Source organism: Equus caballus, chromosome 18, assembly GCF_041296265.1.
Source record: "Equus caballus isolate H_3958 breed thoroughbred chromosome 18, TB-T2T, whole genome shotgun sequence".
NCBI lineage: Eukaryota > Metazoa > Chordata > Mammalia > Perissodactyla > Equidae > Equus > Equus caballus.
The window spans coordinates 77,273,433-77,297,400 of record NC_091701.1 but is presented as its reverse complement, the minus strand read 5'-3'; the positions used below and the strand labels follow the sequence as shown (position 1 = coordinate 77,297,400).

General features: G+C 39.0%; 1 protein-coding gene across 48 annotated transcripts in view; it reads left to right on the top strand.

Moving 5' to 3' along the window:
• C2CD6 (C2 calcium dependent domain containing 6) overlaps positions 1–23,968 on the top strand; it is a 168,369-nt gene that overhangs the window by 80,133 nt on the left and 64,268 nt on the right. For 2 of the 48 annotated variants that reach the window (XM_023622383.2, XM_070241595.1), the window contains one exon: positions 2,698–2,992. The exons of 45 other annotated variants lie outside the window; for them this stretch is intronic. In XM_023622383.2, coding sequence (XP_023478151.2) covers positions 2,698–2,850 — 153 coding nt within the window. In that variant the 3' untranslated portion in view covers positions 2,851–2,992. Of the gene's footprint in view, positions 1–2,697; positions 3,025–23,968 lie in introns of those variants that run through there. One more of the 48 variants, XM_070241592.1, reaches the window with a different exon arrangement.

The window sequence follows — 23,968 nt, the reverse complement described above, 5'->3', positions numbered from 1 at the left end:
TCCACTTGAAGAACCTTGTTATATTTTTACTTACTTTTGGGCTATTGCCAATGGCCTAGCTACTTGGTTTGCCATCTATAAAACTACAGAGTGGTGCATGAAAGACATCCCTCTTGGGGGCTGTAAAGTGTAGAACCAAATTCTGCTACTAAGGGAATCATCTGGGCCACTTACATAAATGTACACAGTAAGAGTATGTTCTTGATGACACTGACAGGAATAAAGCTGCTAATTGAGCCTCTACTCCCCAGACTGCCACCATTGCTGCAGATTTACCATTATACTGGACACAACAACACATCTACCATCATAGCTGGACGCAAAGTAAACAAGTCAACTTTGGTGAGGTTTCTGTTGCAGAGGCTACCACTGTGTGCCAGACTTGACTCTTGCCAGAAGTTGACCCATTTATCTGGCAGCGAGAGAGCTTACACTGCAGGTATCCCACGTGCTCCTAACATTGGACTGTGGGCCCCTTTCGGGGGTAATTTGTTGACACTTTTTCAGGTTATGGTATTACTTCCTATCCAATCAGATGACTCCAGATGACTCTTGTAGCCCCTGAAACTATTCTTGGTCATGTATTTGGCTTTCTGAATCATTTAGAGTCTGAAAATGGTGTGCAGTGATGTCAGCTTCATGGCAGAGTGAGTTCTCCCAGAAATCTTTCCCCTCCAATATACAGTGAAAAGGACATTCATACTCCAACAGAGGACATGCAAACACAACACAAAAAACATCAGAGAGATCATTTGGCTGTGTGGACAGCCAAATGATGGAGGGCAGAGAGGCTGGAGCCCCCCTTGGAGGAGGTGGAATGGAGTAAGAGAAAACTTTGCTCCCTCCCCTAAAGACTGTGATCCGGGACTGTGGGCAGCCTCCGAGAGGGAAGGAATGTGGCAGGGGACGTTTGTTCATGGGAACATCAAGAACTCCCAAGGGCCCTTGCAGCCTAGAGGGAAGCCTTCTACCAGGGTGAAAGCTTTCACAGGGGGTGACTTTATCAAGCCAACACTCCAGAAGAGCAGATAGCGAAAGCAGAGTGAGAAAACCCCAAGAGCACACAGGAGAAAGCGCCCCTCCCCCCACCCGCTCAGTATGGCTCCATCCCCTGTGATTTCAGCTGAAGGCAGGTGGCTTAGGATATGGGGCTCTTGACCCCAACCCAGTGGCGATAGGTGGTACCTGCGACCAAATAATACCAGGATGCAAAAAACAGAGCCGCTCCCTCTAGCAATATCAAACATTATATTAGCTCTCCAGACCAGAGAGAAAATGACAAGTACCCAGAAATCACTCCTGAGGATGCAGAAATATGTAATCTAAATGACAAAGAATTCAAAACAGCTATCATCAAAAAACTCAATGAGATAGAAGAGAATGTAGAGAAATAATTCAACAAATTCAGGAGCTACGTCACAAAAGAGATTGAAAGTATAAAGAAAAATCAGAAATATTAGAGATGAAAGACTCAATGGAAGAAATGAAACAAAATATGGATCCTTGAATGCTCGAGCAGACACCATGGAGGAGCCTATCAGCATAATCAAAGATAGACATGTTGAAATGCTCCAGATAGAGGAGCAGATAGAGGAGAGAGAACTAAGGCTAAAAAGAAATGAATAAAATCCCCAAGAAATATCCAACTCAATTAGGAAATGCAACATAAGAATATAGGTATTCAAAAAGGTGAAGAGAAGGAGAATGGAATAGAAAACTTGTTCAAAGAAATAATAGCAGAGAACTTCCCAAACCTAGGGAAGGAAATCCACGTGGAAGAGGCTGCCAGATGTCCTAAATATGTCAATGTAAAACGACCTACTGCAAGGCATATAGAAGTGCAACTGGCAAAACTAAATGACAGTGGTGTGCAAAAGCCACTAAAAATGGACTGATAGTCAAGGTGTTGATGGGCCTTTCACGATCCCCACCATCCACATGCATCTGGTATGTTGACCATTGTAACATCCTCCTAAAAAAATAAGACTCAAAAAGATTTCTGACTTTACTGTTCTCACCTTCTTCAGCTCCACACTCCCTAGAGTAAGACGGTTTTGTCTCTGACTGAAACTCTTCCCAGAAGGAGATCATTTTCTCTCAGCTGCTCCTGGATAACGATCAGGACCAAGAGAATGGAAAGTTATATAGATCTATTTTGATAATTTGAGATTCCATGTTGACCATTCCTGGGCATGATGATTCTTTTTTTCCACCAGTGGCAACTCCAAGTTGGCCTGCTTTGTCCACCCTCCATATGGCAGCCAAGACAGAAGGGACCTCAGGGATTTAAACAGTCTGGCTCAGCCACTTACATTCTCTTATTTAATTGATATTGTGCTAAATTATAAGAATAATGACCACTTGGTTGAGTACACTGCTTGCCCAGTCCTCCTGCAGTGGCCCATATGGACCAGTGGGGTGGGGAGGACATGGTAGATCTCTGAAAATTTTATAAAAAGGTCTTTATCCTGTTTTGCACCTGACACTTCTGGATGAAAGGTCTCAGTGACATTAGGAGATGATTGGGGAAAAGGTGAAGTTGTAGCCAGCTGGAAGTCCTCTGTGTCCGCTGAGGTTCAGTGGGGTGATGTTAGGAGTCTGGCTTTTCTAGGTCTTCCTTCTTACTTCCTCAGTTTACTTCCTTCTAAATTAGAAGGTATTAGTAATAATTCTAAGGTTTTTGTTTTCTTTCCTCAGAATCGCTTCTACAGCTGGAGGTCGGGTTGGGAGCCAGGTGATTTTGTAAATCACACTAGCATCCCTTGTGTCTTTGCTTGGCTGCCACATTTTGAAGTTAAAGAAAAAAATTGCACCCTGTGCCCTATGAAGCTGCTGCTTGTGAATTTTTGACCTTTTATTATTATATTTTTTGTTTGTTTTATTAGATGTTAGTGGAAGAATTTTGCCATTCTGCTTTATTCTCCCCTTTTTACCTTGAAGTCTCCATAATCCATACCCAGCATCAATAAATGATTTCTGAGTTTTAATGAAATGTTAGTAAAATTCTTTTCAAATATTTCCATATATTCAGTTGAATCCGATTTTCTTTCTGAATAGAAAAAAACCAACACTTTCTTAGCTTGCTGCTCCTTCTAAAATCAGTTTTGTCAGTGTCCTAATACTTGTTGTTCATCTGTTCTAAGAACCCATTACGGTTTTTCATCACTCCCTTTTAAATGTATTTGTCTTATTGTGAGATATACATAAAGTACATAAAACACGAGCACTTTCATGAATAATTATAAAGCAACCACCGTTGTAATCACTACTCACGTCAAGAAATAAAACATTGCAAGTACATCACAAGCTCTCCCTCAACCACATGCCCTTCCTGATCACAGTCCCATCACAGCCCCTCCAGAAATGACCACTATCTTAACTGTTGTGGTAACATTTCCTTACGTTATAGTTTTACTATTTATTTTTGCATTCCCAGACAATGAAGTTATGCATGTAACTATTGTATTATTGCTTATTTTTTTCAGCATTATATGTGTGAGATTCAATATTTTTGGATATGAATCATAGATGTAGTTAACTCATTTTCATTGACATAAAATATTCAATTGAATGGAATATAATTTAAATGTTGTATGAATGTAATTATTAGTCCTACCCATTTTTAATGGAATTTGGGTTGTTCCCAGTTTGGGGCAATTATAAACAATGCTGCTGTGAACAGTATTGTGGCGTAAGACTCTCTGGGGTATATACATAGAGATAGAATTATTGGTTCCTAAAAAGATAATATGCCCAAATTAAAATTTACAGATAAAGCCACACCGTTTACCAAGATGGTTGTACCAATTTATATCTTACCAACAGTCTGTAAGGATTCCTGTAGCTGTATGTCCTGAATAACATGTTGATACTGTCAGACTTTTAATTTTATCAATGTAAAATCTTATGGTGCTTTTTTTTCTCTTTATCTTTTGTTTCCTATCAACATTATTGAGGTATAATTTACTGAATTAATTTCCTAGAGATGCCATAAAGTACCACAAATTGGTAACTTAAAACGACAGAAATTTGTTGTCTCACGGTTCTGGAGGCCAGAAGTTTGAAATCAAAGCATTGGCAGGGCCTGGCTCCCTCTGAAACCCATAGGGGAGAATATGACTCCTTGTGTCTTCTAGCTTCCGGTGTTTGCCAGTGATCCTTGGCATTCCTTAGCTTATAGCTGCATCATGCCACTCTTTGCTTCTGTCATCACATGACCATCTTCTCCCTGTATGTGTCTCTTTTCTTATAAAGAGCCTAATAATTTTGGATCAAAGTCCCAGCCTACTCCTGTGTGACCTCATCTTAACTTATTACATCTGCAATAACCCTATTTTCAAGTAAGGGCACATTCTGAGGTGTTAGGGGTTTGAACTTCAAAATATATTTTTTGAGCTCCAAAGTCAACCCATAACATTTTACATACCATGAAATGTACCCAATTTTATGTGGACAGTTCGATGAGTTTTGAAAGTGTATATTTCAGTGCAACCATCACCCATATCAAGATCTAGAACATTTCCATTGTTACACCATTAAGTATGATAATATTATTTTCCCTAATTATTTATTGAGATATAATTGACAGACAAAATTGTGTTTTGAAAGTGTACAACATGATTTGAGTTACGAATACCTTGTGAAATGATCGTCACAGTCAGGTTAAATTAATACATCCATCACCTCACAGAGTTAACATTTTTGTGTTTGTAGTGAGAACACTTAAGATCTATTCTCCTAGCCAATTTCGAGTATGAAATACAGTATTACTAACTGTAGTCATCATATTGTACATTAAGATTTCCAAGACTTACTCATTTTATAACTTCAAGCTTGAACAGTTAGACCAGAATCTCCCCGTCTCTTTTATACCCCAGCCTCCCACCATTCTACTCTGTTTCTATGAGTTTGACATTTTCTTTTTTTTTAGATTCTACATATAAGTGAGATCTACAGTATTTGTCTTTCTCTGACTTATTTCACTTAGAATAATACACTCACATTTCATCCATGTTGTCACAAATGACAGGATTTCCTTATTTCTCATGGCTGCATAATATTCCATTGTATATGTATACCACATCTTCTTTACCCATTCATCTGTTGATGACACTTAGGTGGTTTCATTGCTTGGCTATTGTGAATAATGCTGTAATGCACATGAGAGTGTGGGTATCTCTCTGAAATGGTGATTTCATTTCTTTTGAATATGTACCCAGAAGTGGGATTGCTGGATTATATGGTAGTTCTATTTTAATTTTTTGAGGAACCTCCATACTATTTTTCATAATGGCTGTACCAATTTACATTCCCACCAACAATGTACAAGGGTTCCCTTTTCTCCACCACCTAGAAACATGTGTGATCTCTTATCTTTTTTATACAAAACATTCTAACAGGTGTGAGGTGATATCTCATTGTGGTTCTGATTTGCATTTCCCTGATCATTACTGATGTTGAGCACTTTTTCATGTACCTGTTGGCTATTTGGATGTCTTTTTTGGAAAAATGTCTATTCAAGTCCTTTGCCCATTTTTTAATCTTGTTATTTGTTTATTTGCTATTAGGTTGTATAAGTTCCTTGTATATTTTGGATATTAACCCCTTTTGAGATACATGATTTGCAAATATTTTCTCCCATTACTAGATTGCCTTTTCATTATCTTGGTTATTTCTTTGCTGTGCAGAAGCTTTTTAATTTGATATAGCCGCACTTGTTTATTTTTTATTTTGTTGCCTTTGCTTTTGGTATCACATCTAAAAAATCATTGCCAAGACCAATGTCAAGGAGTTTTTCCCCCAGGTTTTCTTCTAGGAGTTTTGTGGTTTCAGGTCTTACATTTAAGTCTTTAACCCATTTTAAGTTAATTTTTGTGAGTAGTGTCACATAGGGTCCAATTTTATTCTTTTGCATGTGGATATCCAATTTTCCCAACACCATTTATTGAAGAGACTGTCATTTCCCCCTTGAGAATTCTTGGCTGCCTTGTCAAATATTAGTTGACTGTATATGTGGTGGTTTATTTCTGTGCTCTCCATTCCGTTTCATTGGTTTGTCTGTCTGTTTTTATGCCAGTGCTGTACTGTTTTGATTACTGTAGCTTTGTCATATAGTTTGAAATCAGCATGTGTGAGGCCTCCAGCTTTGTTATTCTTTCTCAATATTGCTTTGGGTATTTGGGGTCCTTTGTGGTTCCATACACTTTTTAGGTTTGTTTTTCCTATTTCTCTGAAAAATGCCGTTGGAATTTTGATAGAGATTGCATTGAATCTGTAGGTCACTTTGATTAGTTGGGTATTTTAACAATATTAATTCTTCCAATTCATGAACATTGGATATCTTTCTATTTATTTGTGTCTTTGTCAGTTTATTTCATCAGTGTCTTGTTGTTTTCAGTCTAAAGGCCTTTACCTCTTTGGTTAAATTTATTTCTCAGTATTTTATTATTTTTGATGCTATTTTAAATGAGATTGTTTCTTAATTTCTCTTTCTGTTATTTGTTATTAGTGTATAGAAACAACTGATTTTTGTATATTGATTTTTTATCTTGCAACTTTACTGATATTGTTTATTACTTGTAACGCTTTTTTTGGTTGAGTCTTTAGGGTTTTCTATATATAAGACCATGTCAACCGCAAACAGATAATTTTACTTCTTCCTTAATGATTTTTTAATGAATAGGATACCTCTTTTTTTTTTTTTTTTTTTTGGCCTGATTTCTCTGGCTAGGACTTCTAATACTGTGTTGAATGGAAGTGATGAGAGTGGATATCCTTGTCTTGGTCCTGATCTTAGAGGAAAAGCTCTCACCATTGAGTATGATGTTAGCTGTGGGCTTGTTGTATATGGCCTTTATTATACTGAAGTACATTCTTCCTATACCTAATTTTTTGAGAGTTTTTTTTATCATGAAAAGGTGTTGAATTTTGTCACATGCTTTTTCTGTGTCTGTGGAGATGATCAAATAATTTTTATCCTTCATTCTGTTAACATGGTGCATCACATTTATTGATTGGCATGTTTTTAACCATCCTTGAATTTCAAGGGTAAATCTAACTGGATCATGGTGTATGATCCTTTTAATGTACTGTTAAATTCAGTTTGCTAGTATTCTTTTTGAGGATTTTTGCATCTATATTGATCAGGGATATTAGCCTGTAATTTTCTTTTCTTGTGTCTTTGGCTTTGGTATCAGGGTAATGTTGGTTTCACAAAATGAGTTTGGAACTGTTCCCTCCTCTTCAATTTTTGGGAGTTTGAAAAAGATTAGCTTTACTTCTTCTTTAAATGTTTGATAGAATTCACCAATAAAGCCATCGGGTCCTGGGGTTTTATTTACTGGGAGGTTTTTGATTACTGCTTTCATCTTCTTACTCATTGTCAGTCTGTTCAGATTTTCTGTTTCTTCATGATTTAGTCTTGGTAGGTTGTATGTTTCTAAGAACTTATTCAATTATTCTAGGTTGTCCAATTTGTTGGCATACAAATATTCATAGTAGTCTCTCTCCCTCTCTTTCTCTCTCTCTCTCTTTTTTTTTTTTTTGGTGAGGAAGATTGGCCCTGAGATATCATCTGTGCTAGTTTTCCTTTATTGTGTACGTGGGATGCCGCCACAACATGGCTTAATGAGCACTATGTAGATCTATGCCTGGGACCCGAACCTGCAAACCCCAGGGTGCCAAATCAGAGTGTACAAACTTAAACACTATGCCACCGGACCAGCCCCCATAGTAGTCTCTTTTGATCTTTTGTATTTATGTGGTATGAGTTGTAATGACTCTTGTTTCCTTCTTAACTTTTATTTATGAGTCTTCTCTCTTTTTTCTTAGTCTAGTAAAGGTTTGTCAAGTTTTATCTTTTCAAAAACTAGCTCTTAGTTTTGTGATCTTTTCTCTTATTTTTCTTGTCTCCATTTCATTTATTTCTGCTCTGATCTTTTTATTTCCTTCATTTTGCAAATTTGGGACTTAGTTTTTTCTTCTTTTTATAGTTACTTGAGGTGTTGTTAGGTTGTTTGAGTTCTTTTTTTTCCTTAATATAGGGTTCATCAGTATAAACTTTCCTCTTAGAATGGCTTTTGCTGCATGCCATAGGTTTTGGTATGATGTGTTTCCATTTTTATTAGTTTCAGGATTTTTTGAATTTCCCTTTTGATTTCTTCTTTGACCCATTGTTCTTTCAGGAATATGTTGTTTAATTTTCACATATTTGTGAATTTTCCAGTTTTCCTCCTGTTGTTGATTTCTAGTTTCATATGATTGTGGTCAGAGAGAGAATTGGTATGATTTCAGTCTTCTTAAATTTGTTAAGACTTGTTCTGTGACCTAGCGTATAGTATATTATGGAGAATATTCTATGTGTACTTGAAAAGAATGTGTATTCTGCTGCTGTGAATGCAGTGTTCTGTATATATCTGTTAGGTCCATTTGGTCTAAAGTATAGTTCAAGTCTAATGTTTCCTTATTGATTTTCTGTTTGGATGATCTATGCATTGTTGAAAGTGGAATATTAAAGTTCCCTACTATTATTGTATTGTTTTGTATTTTATTCCTTCAGATCTGTTAGTATTTGCTTAATATATTTAAGTGCTCTGATGTTGGGTGCATATATATTTGCATTTGTTATATTCTCTTGATGAAGTGACCCCTTTATCACTATATAATGACCTTCTTTTCCTCTTATTACCATTTTTGGCTTGAAGTCTATGTTGTCTGACATAAATATGGCTACCCCTGCTCTCTTTTCTTTTCCATTTGCATGGAATATATTTTTCCATCCCTTTACTTTCAGCCTATGTGTGTCCTTAAACCTGAAGTGAGTCTCCTATAGACAGTATATATTTGAGTCCTGTTTTTTTAATCCATTCAACCACTCTGTCTTTTAGTTGGAGAATTTAATCCATTTAGATTTTAAGTAATTATTAATAGATAAGGACTACTAATTCCATCTTAGTAATTGTTTTCTGGCTGTTTATATTCCTTTGTTCTTTTCTTCCTCTCTTTCTGTATTCCTTTATGAATTGATGATTTTTCACAGTGGTATGCTGTGATTTCTTTATCTTTTGTGCATTACTGTAAGTTTTTGCTTTGTGGTTACTATGGGGCTTACATAAAACATAATAATCTATTTTAAGCTAACAACTTAATTTTGATCACATACGAAAATTCTACCCTCCCCTCCCCACATCTTGTTTTTTATGTCATAATTTACCTCTTCTTCTATCGTATATCCATTCATAAATTATTATAGCTATAGTTATTTTTAATACCTTTGTCCTTTAACCTTTATACTAAAGTGATAACACGCCGTATTACAGTGTTAGAGTTTTCAAATTTGACTGTATACTTACCTTTACCAGTGTATTTTATATTTTCGTGTATTTTTATGTTATTAGTTTTTTTTTTTTAAAGATTGACGCCTGAGCTAGCATCTGTTGCCAAGCTTTTTTTTCTTCTTCTTCTCCCCAAAGTCCCCCAGTACCTAGTTGTATATTGTAGTTGTGGTCCTCCCAGTTGTGCTATGTGGGACGCCACCTCAGCATGGTCCAATGAGCAGTGTAGTGTCTGCACCCAGGATCCAAATCAGTGAAACCCTGGGCTGCTGAAGCAGAGCATGCAAACTTAACCACTCTGCCACGGGGCCAGCGCCTATGTTATTAATTAAAATCCTTTCATTTCAGCTTGAAGAACTCCTTATAGCATTTTTTATAAGGGGGTTCTAATGGTGATGAACTCCTTCAGCTTTTGTTTGCCTGGGAACGTCTTTATTTCTCTTTCATGTCTGAAGGCAAACTTTACTGGATAAAGTATTCTTGGTTGGCAGGTTTTTTTATATCAGCACATTGAATCTGTCATCCCATACTCTCCTGGCCTGCAAGGTCTCTGCTGAGGAATCTATTAATAGCCTTATGAGGGTTTTCTTGTATGTGAGTAATATTTTTCTCTTGCTACTTTTATTTATTTTATTTTTTTTAAAGATGTTACCTTGATGGAACTTACTCTATCCTTCTCTTGGCCATCCTCCAGAGTAAAACTTTCTTTTTCCACTGGCACCTGAGCTAACATCTGTTGCCAATGTTTTTCCTTCTTCTTCTTCTCCCTAGTGCCCCCCCAGTACATAGTTGTATATTCTAGTTGTAGGTCCTGCTGGTTGTGCTATGTGGGATGCTGCCTCAGCATGATCCAATGAGTGGTGCCATGTCAGCACCCAGGATCCGAACCGGCAAAACCCTGGGCTGCTGAAGCAGAGCATGCAAACTTAACCACTCGGCCATGGGGCTGGCCCCTCTCTGGCTGCTTTTAAAATCCTCTCTCTGTCTTTGATAATAAACAGTTTTATTATAATGTGCCTTAAAGAAGCTCTCTTCAGGTTGAATTTATTTAGAGACTTATGAGCTTCATGAACTTAGATGCCCAAATCTCTCCCTAGCAATTATTTCTTTAAATGTACTTTCTGCCCTTTTCTCTCTCTATTCTCCTTCTGGGACTCCAGTGATGTGTAATTGTTTGGCTTGATAGTATCCAATAATTCATGTAGGCTTTCTTCACTCTTTTTCATTCTTTTGTCTTTGGTCTCCCCTGACTGGATAATTTCACATAAACTCTTTGAGCTCACAGATTCTTTCTTCTGTGTGATCAGGTCTGCTGTTATGCTCTCCACTGCATTATTCTTTGTGCTCTTCAGCTGCAGAATTTGTTTGATTTCTTTATGATCTATCTCTCTTAAACTTGTTTTGTTTGTGTATTGTTTTCCTAATTTCATTGAATTGTCTTCCTGTGTTTTCTTGTAGCTTGCTGAGCTTCCTTTTTTTTTTTAAATTTTTTTAAAGAGGGGCTGGCCCCGTGGCCGAGTGGTTAAGTTCGCGCGCTCCGCTGCAGGCGGCCCGGTGTTTCGTTGGTTCGAATCCTGGGCGCGGACATGGCACTGCTCGTCAGACCACGCTGAGGCAGCGTCCCGCATGCCACAACTAGAAGAACCCATAACGAAGAATACACAACTATGTACCGGGGGGCTTTGGGGAGAAAAAGGAAAAAATAAAAAATCTTTAAAATACTTAAAAAAAAAAAAAAAATTTTTTTAAAGATTTGCACCTGGGCTAACAACTGTTGCCAATCTTTTTTTTTTTTTCTGCTTTATCTCCCCAAACCGCCCGCCCCCATACACAGTTGTACATCCTAGTTGCACGTCCTTCTAGTTGTGGGATGTGGGACGCTGCCTCAATGTGGCCTGACGAGCAGTGCCATGTTCACGCCCAGGATCCGAACCCTGGGCCGCTGCAGCAGAGCGCACGAACTTAACCACTCGGCCACAGAGCCGGCCCCTGAGCTTCCTTAAAACAACTGTTTGAATTCTTTATCAGTCAAATTGCAAATCTCCATTTTTTATGTGTCAAGTTACCAGAAAATTATCGTGTTCCTTTGGTGGTGTCACATTTCCTTAGTTTTTCATGTCCTTTGAAGTCTTGCCTTGCTGTCTTCACATTTGAGGAAGCAGTCACCTCCTCCAGTCTTTACTGCTTGGCTTCAGGAGAGAAACAGCTTCTGTCAGCTCTGCTAGGGGTTCTGAGGCTTTCTTGGGTCTTTTCACAGTGGATATGCCTGCTCCACACTTCTTGTTCCCTCTTGGGGCAGGGGAGGGGGACAGATTCTTAAGATTGTATGCCTCTCTTGATTCTGTAAAGCTGACAGTCTCCCATTTGCTTCTCCTAGGGCAGTGCTGAATTCTCAATTTGTGTGCTTCTCCCAGTTCTGCAGAGTTGGGCCAGCTTTCTCTGCAAAGGCTCACACTCACTGCCTCTGGGGGCTTGCACAGGGAGCCAGTCACAGGGTGAGGTGTGTGCGAGTGATTCACACAGAGTGTTGGGGGTGCCTCTGAGCTAGTTGGGTGGATTCCCCAGGCAAGGTGTTCCCAACAGCCCTTGGGCAAGCTACCTGATGATGTCTGCAGAGCAGCTAGTGGTATCTCCATCTCTTGATGCATTCTGAGCCCTGGCTGCTGTTCTCCCAGTGCCCCCTCCCCCCATCCCGCAGTCACACAGCTCCCTCAGTACTCTGGATGGGCTGAGAAAGAAGGGGCCTCTTTGTTAGTGTTACACACAGCTAGGAAAGCTGGTCACTCACTCAGACACTGTCGCTTCCCTGAGGTGTAGAAACTGTGGGCAAAGAGGGTGTCTCTTGGCACTAAATTCTGCTGCCTTGGGGAAGGGGTGATGCAGGTAAAGTGAAACTGTTCCTCTACCCTCTTCAATGCATTCAGTCTTGGATTTTTTACTCCAGTGGTGTGCTAGAACTTCTCTGCTGGATACCCAGACTTCCACAAAGGTACTCTGATCTGTGGGTACTTGTTAAAATTGGTGTTCTTTGGGGAGAAGACAGGAGAGAATGCCTGTTCTGCCATCGATGATATCACTCAGTATGATATTAGTTTAGAGTTTTCATAGATACCCTTCATTCAGTTAAGGAAATTCCCTTCTATTTCTGGTTTGTTAAGAAATTTTATCAAGAATGGGTGCTGGATTTTGTTAAAGTCTCTGAAACTACTGAGATGATCATATGGTTTTTCTTTTTTAGTATATTAATATGGTGGAATACATTGATTGATTTTATTATTGTTAAACCAACTTTGCATTCCTGGAATCAAACCCTACTTGGTCTTAATGTCTTATCTTTTTCATTTATTGTTGGATTCATTTGCTGTGTTTTGTTTTATTTTATTTTATTTTTGAGGAAGATTAGCCCTGAGCTGACATCTGCCTCAGTCTTCCTCTTTTTGCTGAGGAAGACTGGCCCTGAGCTAACATCCATGCCTATCTTCCTATACTTTATATGTGGGACACCTGCCACAGCATGGCTTGACAAGCAGTGGCATAGGTCCATACCCAGGATCCAAACTGGCAAACCCTGGGCCGCCAAAGCAGAACATGTGAATTTAACCTCTGTGCCAACCCCCTGCTGTGATTTATAATAATTTTTCCATATATATTCATGAAGAGTATTGGTCTGTAGTTTTCTTGGAATGTCTTTCTTTGCTTTTGATATCAGAGTAAGACTGGTATTGTAGAATGAGATGGGAAATATTTTCTCCTCTTCAGTATCCTGGAAGAATTTGTAGAGAACTTACTCTTGAGGTGGAGGCTGAGGTAAATGATTGGAGATCCTTCTTTTTTTCTAAAACTAGCTTTTATTGCTATAAATTTTCCTCTAAGTACTGCTTTAGATTGATCCCACAAATTTTGATTTCTCCTTTAATTTCTTCAATGATCCATTGGTTGTTCAGTAGCATGTTGTTTAGTCTCCACATCCTTGTCCCTGTCTCAGCTTTTTTCTTGTTGTTGATTTCTAGTTTTGTAGCATTTTAGTAAGAAAAGATGCTTGATATTATTTCTATCCTAACTTTATTGAGGCTTACCTTGTATCCCAACATATGGTCTATCCTTGAGAATGTTCCATGCACACTTGAGAAGAAGGTGTATTCTGCTCCTTTTGGATGGAGTGTTCTATATATACCTACTAAATCCATCTGGTCTGGTTTTTCATTTAATTCCACAATTTCCTTGTTGACTTTCTATGTGGATGATCTGTCCATTGGTGTAAATGGTGTGTTGAGGTCTCCTACTATTATTGTGTTGTTGTTAATATCTCCTTTTAGGTTTCTTAATAGTTGCTTTATGTACTTTGATGTTCCTGTGTTGGGTGCATAAATATTTTTAAGTGTTATGTCTTCTTGGTGGAGGGTCTCTTTTATCATTATAAACTGCCCTTCTTTGTCTCTCTGTTTTATCTTGAAGTCTACTTGTCTGATATAAATATGGCAACACCTGCTTTCTTTTGTTTGCCATTAGCTTGGAGTACCTCCTTCCATCCCTTCACTCTGAGCCTGTGTTTGTCGTTGGAGCTGTGTTTCCTGGAGGCAGCGTATTGTTGGGTCTTGTTTTTTAATCCATCCTGCCACTCTGTGTCTTTTGATTGGAGAATTCAGAATTTAGAGTGATTATTGATATATGAGGGTCTAATACTGCCATTTTATTGTTCATTTTCCTGTTCCTCTGCATTTCCTTTGTTTCTTACCCCTTGTATTTCAGACTACCAATTCAGTTAGGTAGTTTTCTATTCTGGTTTTCTTAGTTTTCTCCTTATTTATCATTTGTGTCTATGTTCTAATTATTTGTTTAGTGGTTACCATTAGATTTGTGTAAAAAATCTCATAGATGAGATAATCCATTTTCTGATAGCCTCTTATTTCCTTAGACAAAGCCTTTCCTCTTCCCCTTCTAAGTTGTTATTGTCACAATTTATTCCATCTTGTATTGTGTGTGGTTAAAATGACAAGATTATATTTATTCTTGGTGTTTTCCTTCCATTTATCTTTAATGTTGTAATTAAGCATTTGCTAACCTGTTCTGATACAGAGCTGAAATTTTCTGATTTTGTCTATCTCCTTGCTCAGGGTTTTGTAAGCCCTTTCTTTCTTTTTTTTCCAGGTGTAAGGGCCTTCTTGAGGATTTCTTGTCGGGGGCGGGGGGGTCTTGTGGCAATGAACTCCCTTAGCTTTTGTTTATCTGGGAAAGTTTTTATTTCTCCATCATATCTGAAGGATATTTTCACTGGATAGAGTATTCTTGGCTGAATGTTTTTGTCTTTCAGGATTTTGAATATATCATTCCACTCTCTCCTAGCCTGGAAGGTTTCTGCTGAGAAATGCACTGAAAGCCTGATAGGGGTTCCTTTGTAGATTATTTCCTTCTGCCTTGCTGCCCTTAATATTTTTTCTTTGTTGTTGACTTTTGCCGGCTTAATTACTATATGCCTTGGAGAAAGTCTTTTTACATTGATATAGTTTTGTGCTCTATCGGCTTCCATCACATGTATTTCCAGCACCTTCCCTATGTTTTGGAACTTCTCAGCTATTATTTCTTTGAACAAGCTTTGTGCTCCATTCTCCGTCTCTTCTCCCTCTGCAATACCTATAATTCTTATGTTGCATTTCCTAATTGAATTAGATATTTCTCAGAGAATTTCTTCATTTCTTTTTAGTCTTAGTTCTCTCTCCTCCTCCATCTGAAGCATTTCTATATTTCTGTCCTCCAGACTGTTAATTCTGTCCTCCATGATATCAGCTCTACTGTTCAGGGAGTCCAGATTTTTCTTTATTTCATCCATTGTGTTTTTCATCACCAACATTTCTGATTAGTTCTTTATAGTTTCAATCTCTTTTGTGAAATAACTCCTGAACTCATTGAATTATCTATCTGTATTGTCTTCTGACTCAATGATTTTTTTTAAAGATTGGCACCTGAGCTAACATCTGTTGCCAATCTTCTCCTCCTCCACCTCCATCTCCCCCTCCCCCTCCCTCTCTCTGTCTTTCTCCACCACCAGTAGATAGTTGTATATTCTAGTTGTAGGTCCTTCTGGTTGTGCTATGTGGGACACTGCCTCAGCATGGCCTGATGAGTGATGCCATGTCCATGCCCAGGATCTGAAACAGTGAAACCCCAGGCCACCAAAGCGGTGTGCACAAATTTAACCATCCAGCCATGGGGCCAGCATCTCATTGAGTTTTTTAATGATGGCTATTTTGAATTCTCTGTCGTTTACATTATATATTTCTGTGTCTTCAGGATTGATTTCTGGGTACTTGTCACTTTCCTTCTGTTCTGGAGATTTAATATGTTTTCTCATACTGCTTTATGGCATGGATTTGTGCCTCTGCATAGAGATAGACTTTGGTTGCAGCTTCCACTTGCTGCCACTTGAGGGAGAGAGCAGGAGCTGTGTAATCTGAGCCCATCAGGATCCCCATAAGCTCTGCCTGTCAGAACCTGGGCCATTTCTTGGGATTGCAGTGGCCCTGTGGGGTCTCCCACTAACTAGGAGAACAATCACATGGGGCCTCCAGGCTGCTGCCCCCCATTCCCACAGTCCCACCCAGACACGCTCACCACTTCGGGACCACAGCAGTACTATGGGCTTTTGTGGCACCTCAGAGTTTGTTCACCCAGACGCGTAGCTCCCCCGCATCTGGTCCTAAGTTGTACCAGCTGTTGTGCTTGGTGGGTCAGGCCTCCCCACTGGATCTGTGCCAGAGCAGCTCCCTGGGACCATGGTAAGGTTGTGACCTCTCCCACTGGTGGAGAGAGCGATCATATGGTGGCTCAGGGCTGCTGCTGCCTGCTCCCACAGTCCCACCAAGTCGCACTCCCCGCTTCGAAGCCGGGTTCTGTGGCAGCCAGGAACACTTTGACCTGGCCTGCAAATATGCTGCCGTCTGCTCCTAGGTCGCTTGGTGGGTGGGTGGCTCCCCAAGCCAGAGCCACTCCCTTGGACTGCGGTGGGACTGTGGGCTTTCCCACAGGACCAAAGAGTGATCATGTGGGGGCTTAGGTCAGCTGCCACTTGCTCCCACAGTCCCACCGAGTCTCACTCCCCTCTTTGGGACCTCAGCAGGACTATGAGCATTCGAGGCAGCTGGGGGCTTGTTTGCCTGGACTTGCAGCTGTGCCACCATCTGCTCCTAAGTCATACCAGCCTTTGTGCTTGGTGTGCTGGGCCTTCCTACTGGGTCCAAGCCAGAACCACTCCCTGGGACCACGGTGGGACTGTTGGCTTTCCCAGTGGACCAAAGAGTGATCATGCAGGGGCCCAGGGCTGCTGTCACCTGTTTCCAGTCATGCCGAGGGGCACACCCACCCTCGAGGCTGCAGTGGTACTAGGAGCACCTCAGCTAAGAGAGCAGTTACATGCAGGTACTGGGCTGCCTGGGGGTCATGGAGTTCTCACCTGTCTCCACCTCCTCCCTAGGGGTAGTCCATCCACCTTCAGATATATGGCAGCACAGGTCTCTCAGGGTCCTGAGATGCTGTGTGGGTGTCCTCCACTGAATGATGAATGTCCATTTAGATGTAGTTCAAAGGGGGAGAGGCAAAGAGAACAGCTCACTCTACCATGTTGCTGACGTCACTCCCATCCCACAAATTTTGACTTGTGTTTTAATTTTTGTTTAGTTCAATACACTTTCTAGTTTCCCTTTGGTTTCTTTTGATGCATAGGTTATTTAGAAGTGTGTTAGTTTCCTGATGCTTTGGTGATTTTCTAGATTTGTTTGTAATTTAATTCTCTTTGGCCAGAGAACATGTTTTCTATGATTTGAATCCTTTCAAATTTATTGATATTTGTTTTATACCCTAGAATATTGTCTGTCTTGATAAATATTCTGTGTATATTGAAAAATAATATGTAATCTGCTTTTGTTAGGTGGAATGCTCTTTTTAAAAGTTAAAATATTATTTTGAGAGAATTGTAGATTCAGATGCTAGTAAGAAATAATACAGAAAGATCTTGTATAACCTTTGTCCAGTTTACCCCAAGAGTAACATCTTGCAAGATTATAGTATAATATCACAACCAGAATACTGACATTGACATTGACAGCCAAGATCCGGAACATTTCCCTCCCATAATAAAGAGCCTCACTCATTTTTTGATGTTTGATTGCTGACAGCTTTCAAGCCTCACTTCTCTTTCCCTTCTGCCCAAATCTCTGGTCAATCTGTTAAGATGCCCTGAGTATGCCTTTTTTTGGTGCCATACAAACATCTTCCTCCACATGGGAACACTCATCTCAGCCCCACCATTTAACCACCACAAAAACCCCAAACCAATCTCCTTTCTCTGCTCTCTGAATCCATTTTTGGGCCAGATGGGGAGGCCTATCATGCTCTTCCTAGAAAGTCTCATATGTAAATAAATATTTCCCTATGCTTCAGTGTGTGCGTGTGTGTGGCATCATCAATTTCAATATTCAAGCCATATTTTGTGTAGGGGTCCACCCTGACTTTGACTTTGAGCTACTGCTTGCCTGCTAGCTTGCCCTTTGAGCTGTACTGCTTTGTGCTACATTTATTGATTTCTACTGAGCCTATATTATAGGTGTAACTAATCTAAGTCAGATTTTTTTATGTTTAATTGAAACAGGAGGATAAGATTGGGGTCCTCCTTAAAGTGTCCCTGGGTGTGTGTCTCAGCCTGGACCTATTTTTTGGTCTGAGATTGAATCATGTGTCTCGATTCCATAAGCCATGACTCACACTAAGCTCAGGGGAGTGACTCTTACCTTATGACTGATTGGTTGTGTATCTCAACCAGCCACTGGCCCACATTCTGTAGCTCTCTCAGGGGAAAGACCCTGCCTTGTGCAATATATGGGCCCACTAGGTGGTTGTTCATGTGGAGGAAGAACAGTCACTTGTTATAAAGAAGCTGTTATTTGAAGATGTGGATTGCTGAGGTTACACTCCTAAAAGCAGATTACACAGTAGGACCCTAGAAAATGCCTTTGTCTCTGCTGCCACATTAGGTTCTGTCACCAGAAAAACAGTCCTGATCCTTAGGGTTGTAGGGAAAAAGACCTATGGTTCTCCTGTGACACAACCAAGATGTTAATTCAACTATTGTCATGGAGGAGGCTCCTAGCCTGACGATACTGGGTTGAGGCTGTCTAGTGGAATAAATTTATAAATACGAGCAGGGTAGAGAGGATTTCCCCCTAAGTATATCCAGTAAGTATCCAAAAAAAAAAAAAAAAAAAAAAGAAAAAGGGAACAAAAGGGAAAAGAAAAAAATCTGAATGCATGGAAGGAAACAAACAACTGAAACAGAGGTCCGCAATTTGTCCCAACTGAACATCCAATAAATGCCTATATTCAGTAAAAAGAGAGATCTCAAATAAACAACCTAACTTCACACTTCAAGGAACTGGGAAAAAAAGAGCTAAGACAAAAATTAGCAGAAAGAACGAAATGACAAAGAACAGAGCAGAAATAAATGAAATAGAGGCCAGAAAAACAATAGAAAAGATCAATGAACTAAGAGCTGGCTTTTTGAAAAGGAAAAGTTGAAAAACCTTTAACTAGACTCACCAAGAAAAAAAGAAGGCTCAAACAAATAAAATTAGAAATAAAAGAAGAGACATTCAAACTGATACCATAGATATACACAGGATCATAAGAGACTACTATGAACAATTATATGCCGACAAATTGGATAATCTAGAAGAAATGGACAAATTCCTAGAAACGAGCAACTTACTAAGACTAGATCATGAAGAAATAGAAAATGTGAACAGGCCAATAACAAGTAAGGACATTGAAGCAATGATCAAAAGCCTCCCAACAAAGAAAAGCCCAGGACTAGATGGTTTTGCTTGAATTCTACCAAACACTTAAAGAAGAATTAATACCAATTCTTCTCAAACTCTTCCAAATAATTAAATAGGAGGGAAAAATCCCAAACTCATTTTACAAGGTTAGCATTACCCTGATACCAAAGTCAGATAAGGACACTACAAGAAAAGAAAACTACAGACCAATATCCCTGATGAATATAGATGCAAAAATTCTCAACAAAACACTAGCAAACTGAATTCAACAGCACGTTAAAGGGATCATACACCATGATGAAGTGAGATTTATCCCTGGGATGCAGGGATGGTTCAACATATGCAAGTCAATAAATGTGATACACCACATTAAGAGAATGAAAGATAAAAATCATATGATCATCTCAATAGATGCAGAAAAAGCATCTATTAACATTGTGCAACATCTATTAACAAAGTGCAGCATCCTTTCGTGATAAAATCTTTTGACAAATTTGGTATAGAAGGAACATACCTCTCAAAATAAAGGCCAAATATATCAAGCCCACAGCTAACAGCATCCTCAGTGGTGAAAATTTGAAAGCTTTTACCCTTTGTCAGGAATAAGACAAGGGTGCCAACTCTCACCACTCTTATTCAACATGGTACTGAAAGTCCTAATGAGACTAATCAGGAAAGATAAAGAAATAAAAGGCATTCGTATCAGAAAGGAAGAATTAAAATTGTCTTTATTTGCATATGATATCATTTTATATGTAGAAAATCCTAAAGACTCAACCAAAAACTGTTAGAACTAATCAGCAAATTCAGTAAAGTCATAGGATTTAAATTGATATACAAACATCAGTTGTGTTTCTATACACTAACAACAAAATAGCTGAAAAAGAAATAAAATCCCATTCACAATAGCATCAAAAACAATAAAATACTTATAAATTTAATCAAGGAGGTGAAAGATCTGTACATTGAAAACTATAAGACTCTGATGAAAGAAATTCAAGAAGACACCAATGAATGGAAAGATATCCCATGTTCATGGATCAGAGGAATGAATATTGATAAAATGTCCATATTACCCAAAGCCATCTATAGATTCAAAGCAATCCCTATCAAAATTCCAATAGGATTTTTTCAGAGAAATAGAAAAAAAAATCCTAAAATGTGTATGGAACCACAAAGGACCCCAAATACCCAAAGCAGTCTTGAGAAAGAATAACAAAGCTGGAGGCATCACACTTCTTGATTTCAAACTATACTACAAAGCTACAGTAATCAAAACAGTATGGTATTGGCATAAAAGCAGACACATAGACTAATGAAATAGAATAGAAAGCACAGAAATAAACCCCCACATATACAGTCAACTAATATTTGACAAGCCAAAAATACTCAGTGGGGAAACAATAGTCTCTTCAATAAATGGTGTTGGGAAAACTGGATATCCACATGCAAAAAGTTGAAACTGGACCCCTATCTGACACCACTCGCAAAAATTAACTTGAAGTGGATTAAAGACTTAAATGTAAGAGCTGAAACCACAAAACTCCTAGAAGAAAACTTAAAGACAAAGCTCTTTGGCATTGGTCTTGGCAATCATTTTTTGGATATGACACCAAAAGCAAAGGCAACAAAATAAAAAGTAATTGTGATTACATCAAACTAAAAAGCTTCTGCATAACAAAAGAAACAGTCAAGAAAATGAAAAGGAAACCTACAGAATGGGAGAAAATATTTGCAAATCATATATCTGATAAGGGGTTGATATCCAAAATATATAAAGAACTCATAAAACTCAATAGCAAAAACCCAAATGATGCAATTTAAAAAATGGGCAGAGAATCTGAATAGGCATTTGTTTTCAAAGAAGACATACAAATGGCCAACAGATACATGAAAAGGTGCTCAGCATCAGTAATCATCAGGGAAATGCAAATCAAAACCACAATGAGATATCATATCACACCTGTTAGAATGGCTATCAAAAAGATGAGGTAAGAGATGCTGATTAGGATGTGGAGCAAGGAGAAGCTGTGTGCACTGTTGTTAGGAATGTAAATTAGTATAGCCACTATGGAACACGATATGGAGATTTCTCAGAAAATTAAAAATAGAGTTACCAAATGATCTAGCAGTCTCATTTCTGGCTATATACCAAAGGAAATGAAAACAGGATATGGAAGAGATATCTGCACTCCCATGTCTATTGCAGCATTATTCACAATAGCCAAAATATGGAAACAGCTTAAGTGTCTGTTAACGAGAGAATAGATAAAGAAGATGTGGTATATATAATATACAATGGAATATTATTCAATCATAAGAAATAAGAAAATCCTGTCATTTGTGACCACATGGGTGGACCTTGAGGGCATTATGCTGACTGAAATAAGTCAGAGAAAGACAAATACTGTATGGTGTCACTTATATGTGGTAAAATATATATATATATATATATATATATATATATATATTTTTTTTAACCCAAACTCAGAAACAGGGTAGAATGGTGGTTGTCAGCAGTGAGGAGTAGGGGAGATGGGACGATGTTGGTCAAAGAGTACAAACTTTCAGTTATAAGATGAGTGAAGTCTGGGGATCTAATGTAGAGCATTGTGATTTTAGTGTACATATGGTATTTTATATTTGAAAGTTGCCAAGAGAGTAGATCTTAAATGTTCTCACCGCAAAAAAAGAGATGGTAATTATGTGATGTGATGGAGGTGTTGGCTGTTGCTACGGTGGTAATCATATTGCAATATATAAGTGTATCAAATCAACACGTTTTACATCAAACTCACACAATATTGTATGTCAACTACATCTCAATAAAGCTGGGAAAAAATACTGGCACTCACCTTACAGTTATAATTCATGAGGATCTCACTAAATTTAAACAAGTTACCCATACAATTTTAGGAGAGTTCATGGACATAAAGGACAAAGAGGTTACCACTGTAACCATTGTCTTGCTTAAGTTCTCCATGGTCACAGCACCCATTGTCTTGAAATATCTCATAATGGGCATGGATGCTCTGACCCAATGAGTAATACATTAAAATTAAATTGTCCTCAGCATTTACAAATTGACTTGGCAAAATGTGACCCCATGGACCATCCCTCCCAGCTAAAATAGTTAATACAGCCCAGCGTAAATTAAAACAGAGCCCTCAACGATTGAAACTGGTTACATGAGACCTACTTAAATTAAAGTAGGGTGATTGTCCACACTTCTCCATTTAATAGTTCAATTTGGCCTGCTCTTAAACTTGGAAAGAATGTATGGTGCCTCACAGTACATTCCTCCATCTAATTAGCAATTGATAGATATTTCCCTACTGTATATTTGGCTTATATGTTCTGTTCCATGCCAATTTCAACAGCCTCTCAGCCAGTTTGCCTTTATCTCTGAAGGGGCACATTACACTTTACCTGGCTACTGGTGGTGTGCCTCAACAGCCTTGCCCATCATACACAATCTTTGCAGACAAGGTCATAACTGCATCCAGTTTTCTCCAGGAGTACAGGTATACATTACATTGATGACATCTTCCAAGGAGATTCATTTGACACACTCACTCAGGACATACAAATATTCACAAAGCAGTTAATGAAAAGGAAATGGGCCATTGCCCCGCACTTAGTGCAAAGCCTGCCACCTTGGCTAGATTCCTGAAAATTATTTGGTAAACTGAGAGTTACTCCATCCTTGACACTATCAAGAAACAGTTTGGCACTCTCAGCACCTACAACATTAAAAAAATTCCAAGATATTTTAGGCCTTTTTGGGTTCTGAAGGCAAATGAGAATTTACAAATTTTATTTAAGCCCACCTATGCTGTTATTTGCAAATCAGCCCACCTCAAATGGTGCTCACTCCAACAAAAGGCTCAGGAATCCATCCAAATTGCAATAAAAGAGTCATTCCTGTTGGTGTCCCCCAGAGACTGCTTTATTAGAGAGGCTTTAACAACCTGCTCTCATGCTGTTTCCTCTGGAGACTCTGGACCTCCTGTGATGGCCATAAGTTTCTGATGCAAGGGCTTCTGATGCAAGAAATTGTCCTCCTTGGCCCTATGTTACACACCACTAGAATGGCAGTTACAGGCCACATACTGGAACCAGACTGTCACAGGCCCTGAGCCTGTGAACCTCCATAGTCAGCTGCCCATAATAGTTTGGTCATGGAAGCAGAACCTTGCAAGCTTAGCACAGCCACCAAATCCTTGCTACAGGTTGGAACCAAACCTGGGCCCTCTGGAATATCCCATCTGCAGGCAGGGGTGACCTCCTCTGCCCCCAGTCTCTTGCCAGGTGCTACAGTACTGGAGGAGATTACCCCTCTCCCACACTCTTTGGCTACTTGAGAATCCCCTTCAAATCAACTTAGTGAATAACAATGGGAATCCGTACACTTATGGATGTCATTGTCACCATCACGTGTGATGGAGCTTGCTGGAGAGCTGCTACCTTTCATCCCTTAATCAGGATGTCCTTGATAAAGGATGGGATCCAAGGGTCAGCACACTTGGCTGAACTTAAGTCAGTCATCTTAGCACTGGATGCCTTGGCCAATGACTGGCTCCATCTGCACATTTATATACTCTTGGGCCGTTGCCAATGGTATGGCCATCTGGTATGGCCATTGGCATCAAAATTTCTTGTCCAGAGTTTTCCCTTTTGGAGAAAAGAACTCTGGAATCTCTTGCCTCACCAATACCCAAAATCCTGGTCCCATATGTCTCTGCATATACTAAAGCCACAATACAGTGCGTCATCAATGGACTCATTTCACTTCTCAGAATACATAGTGCT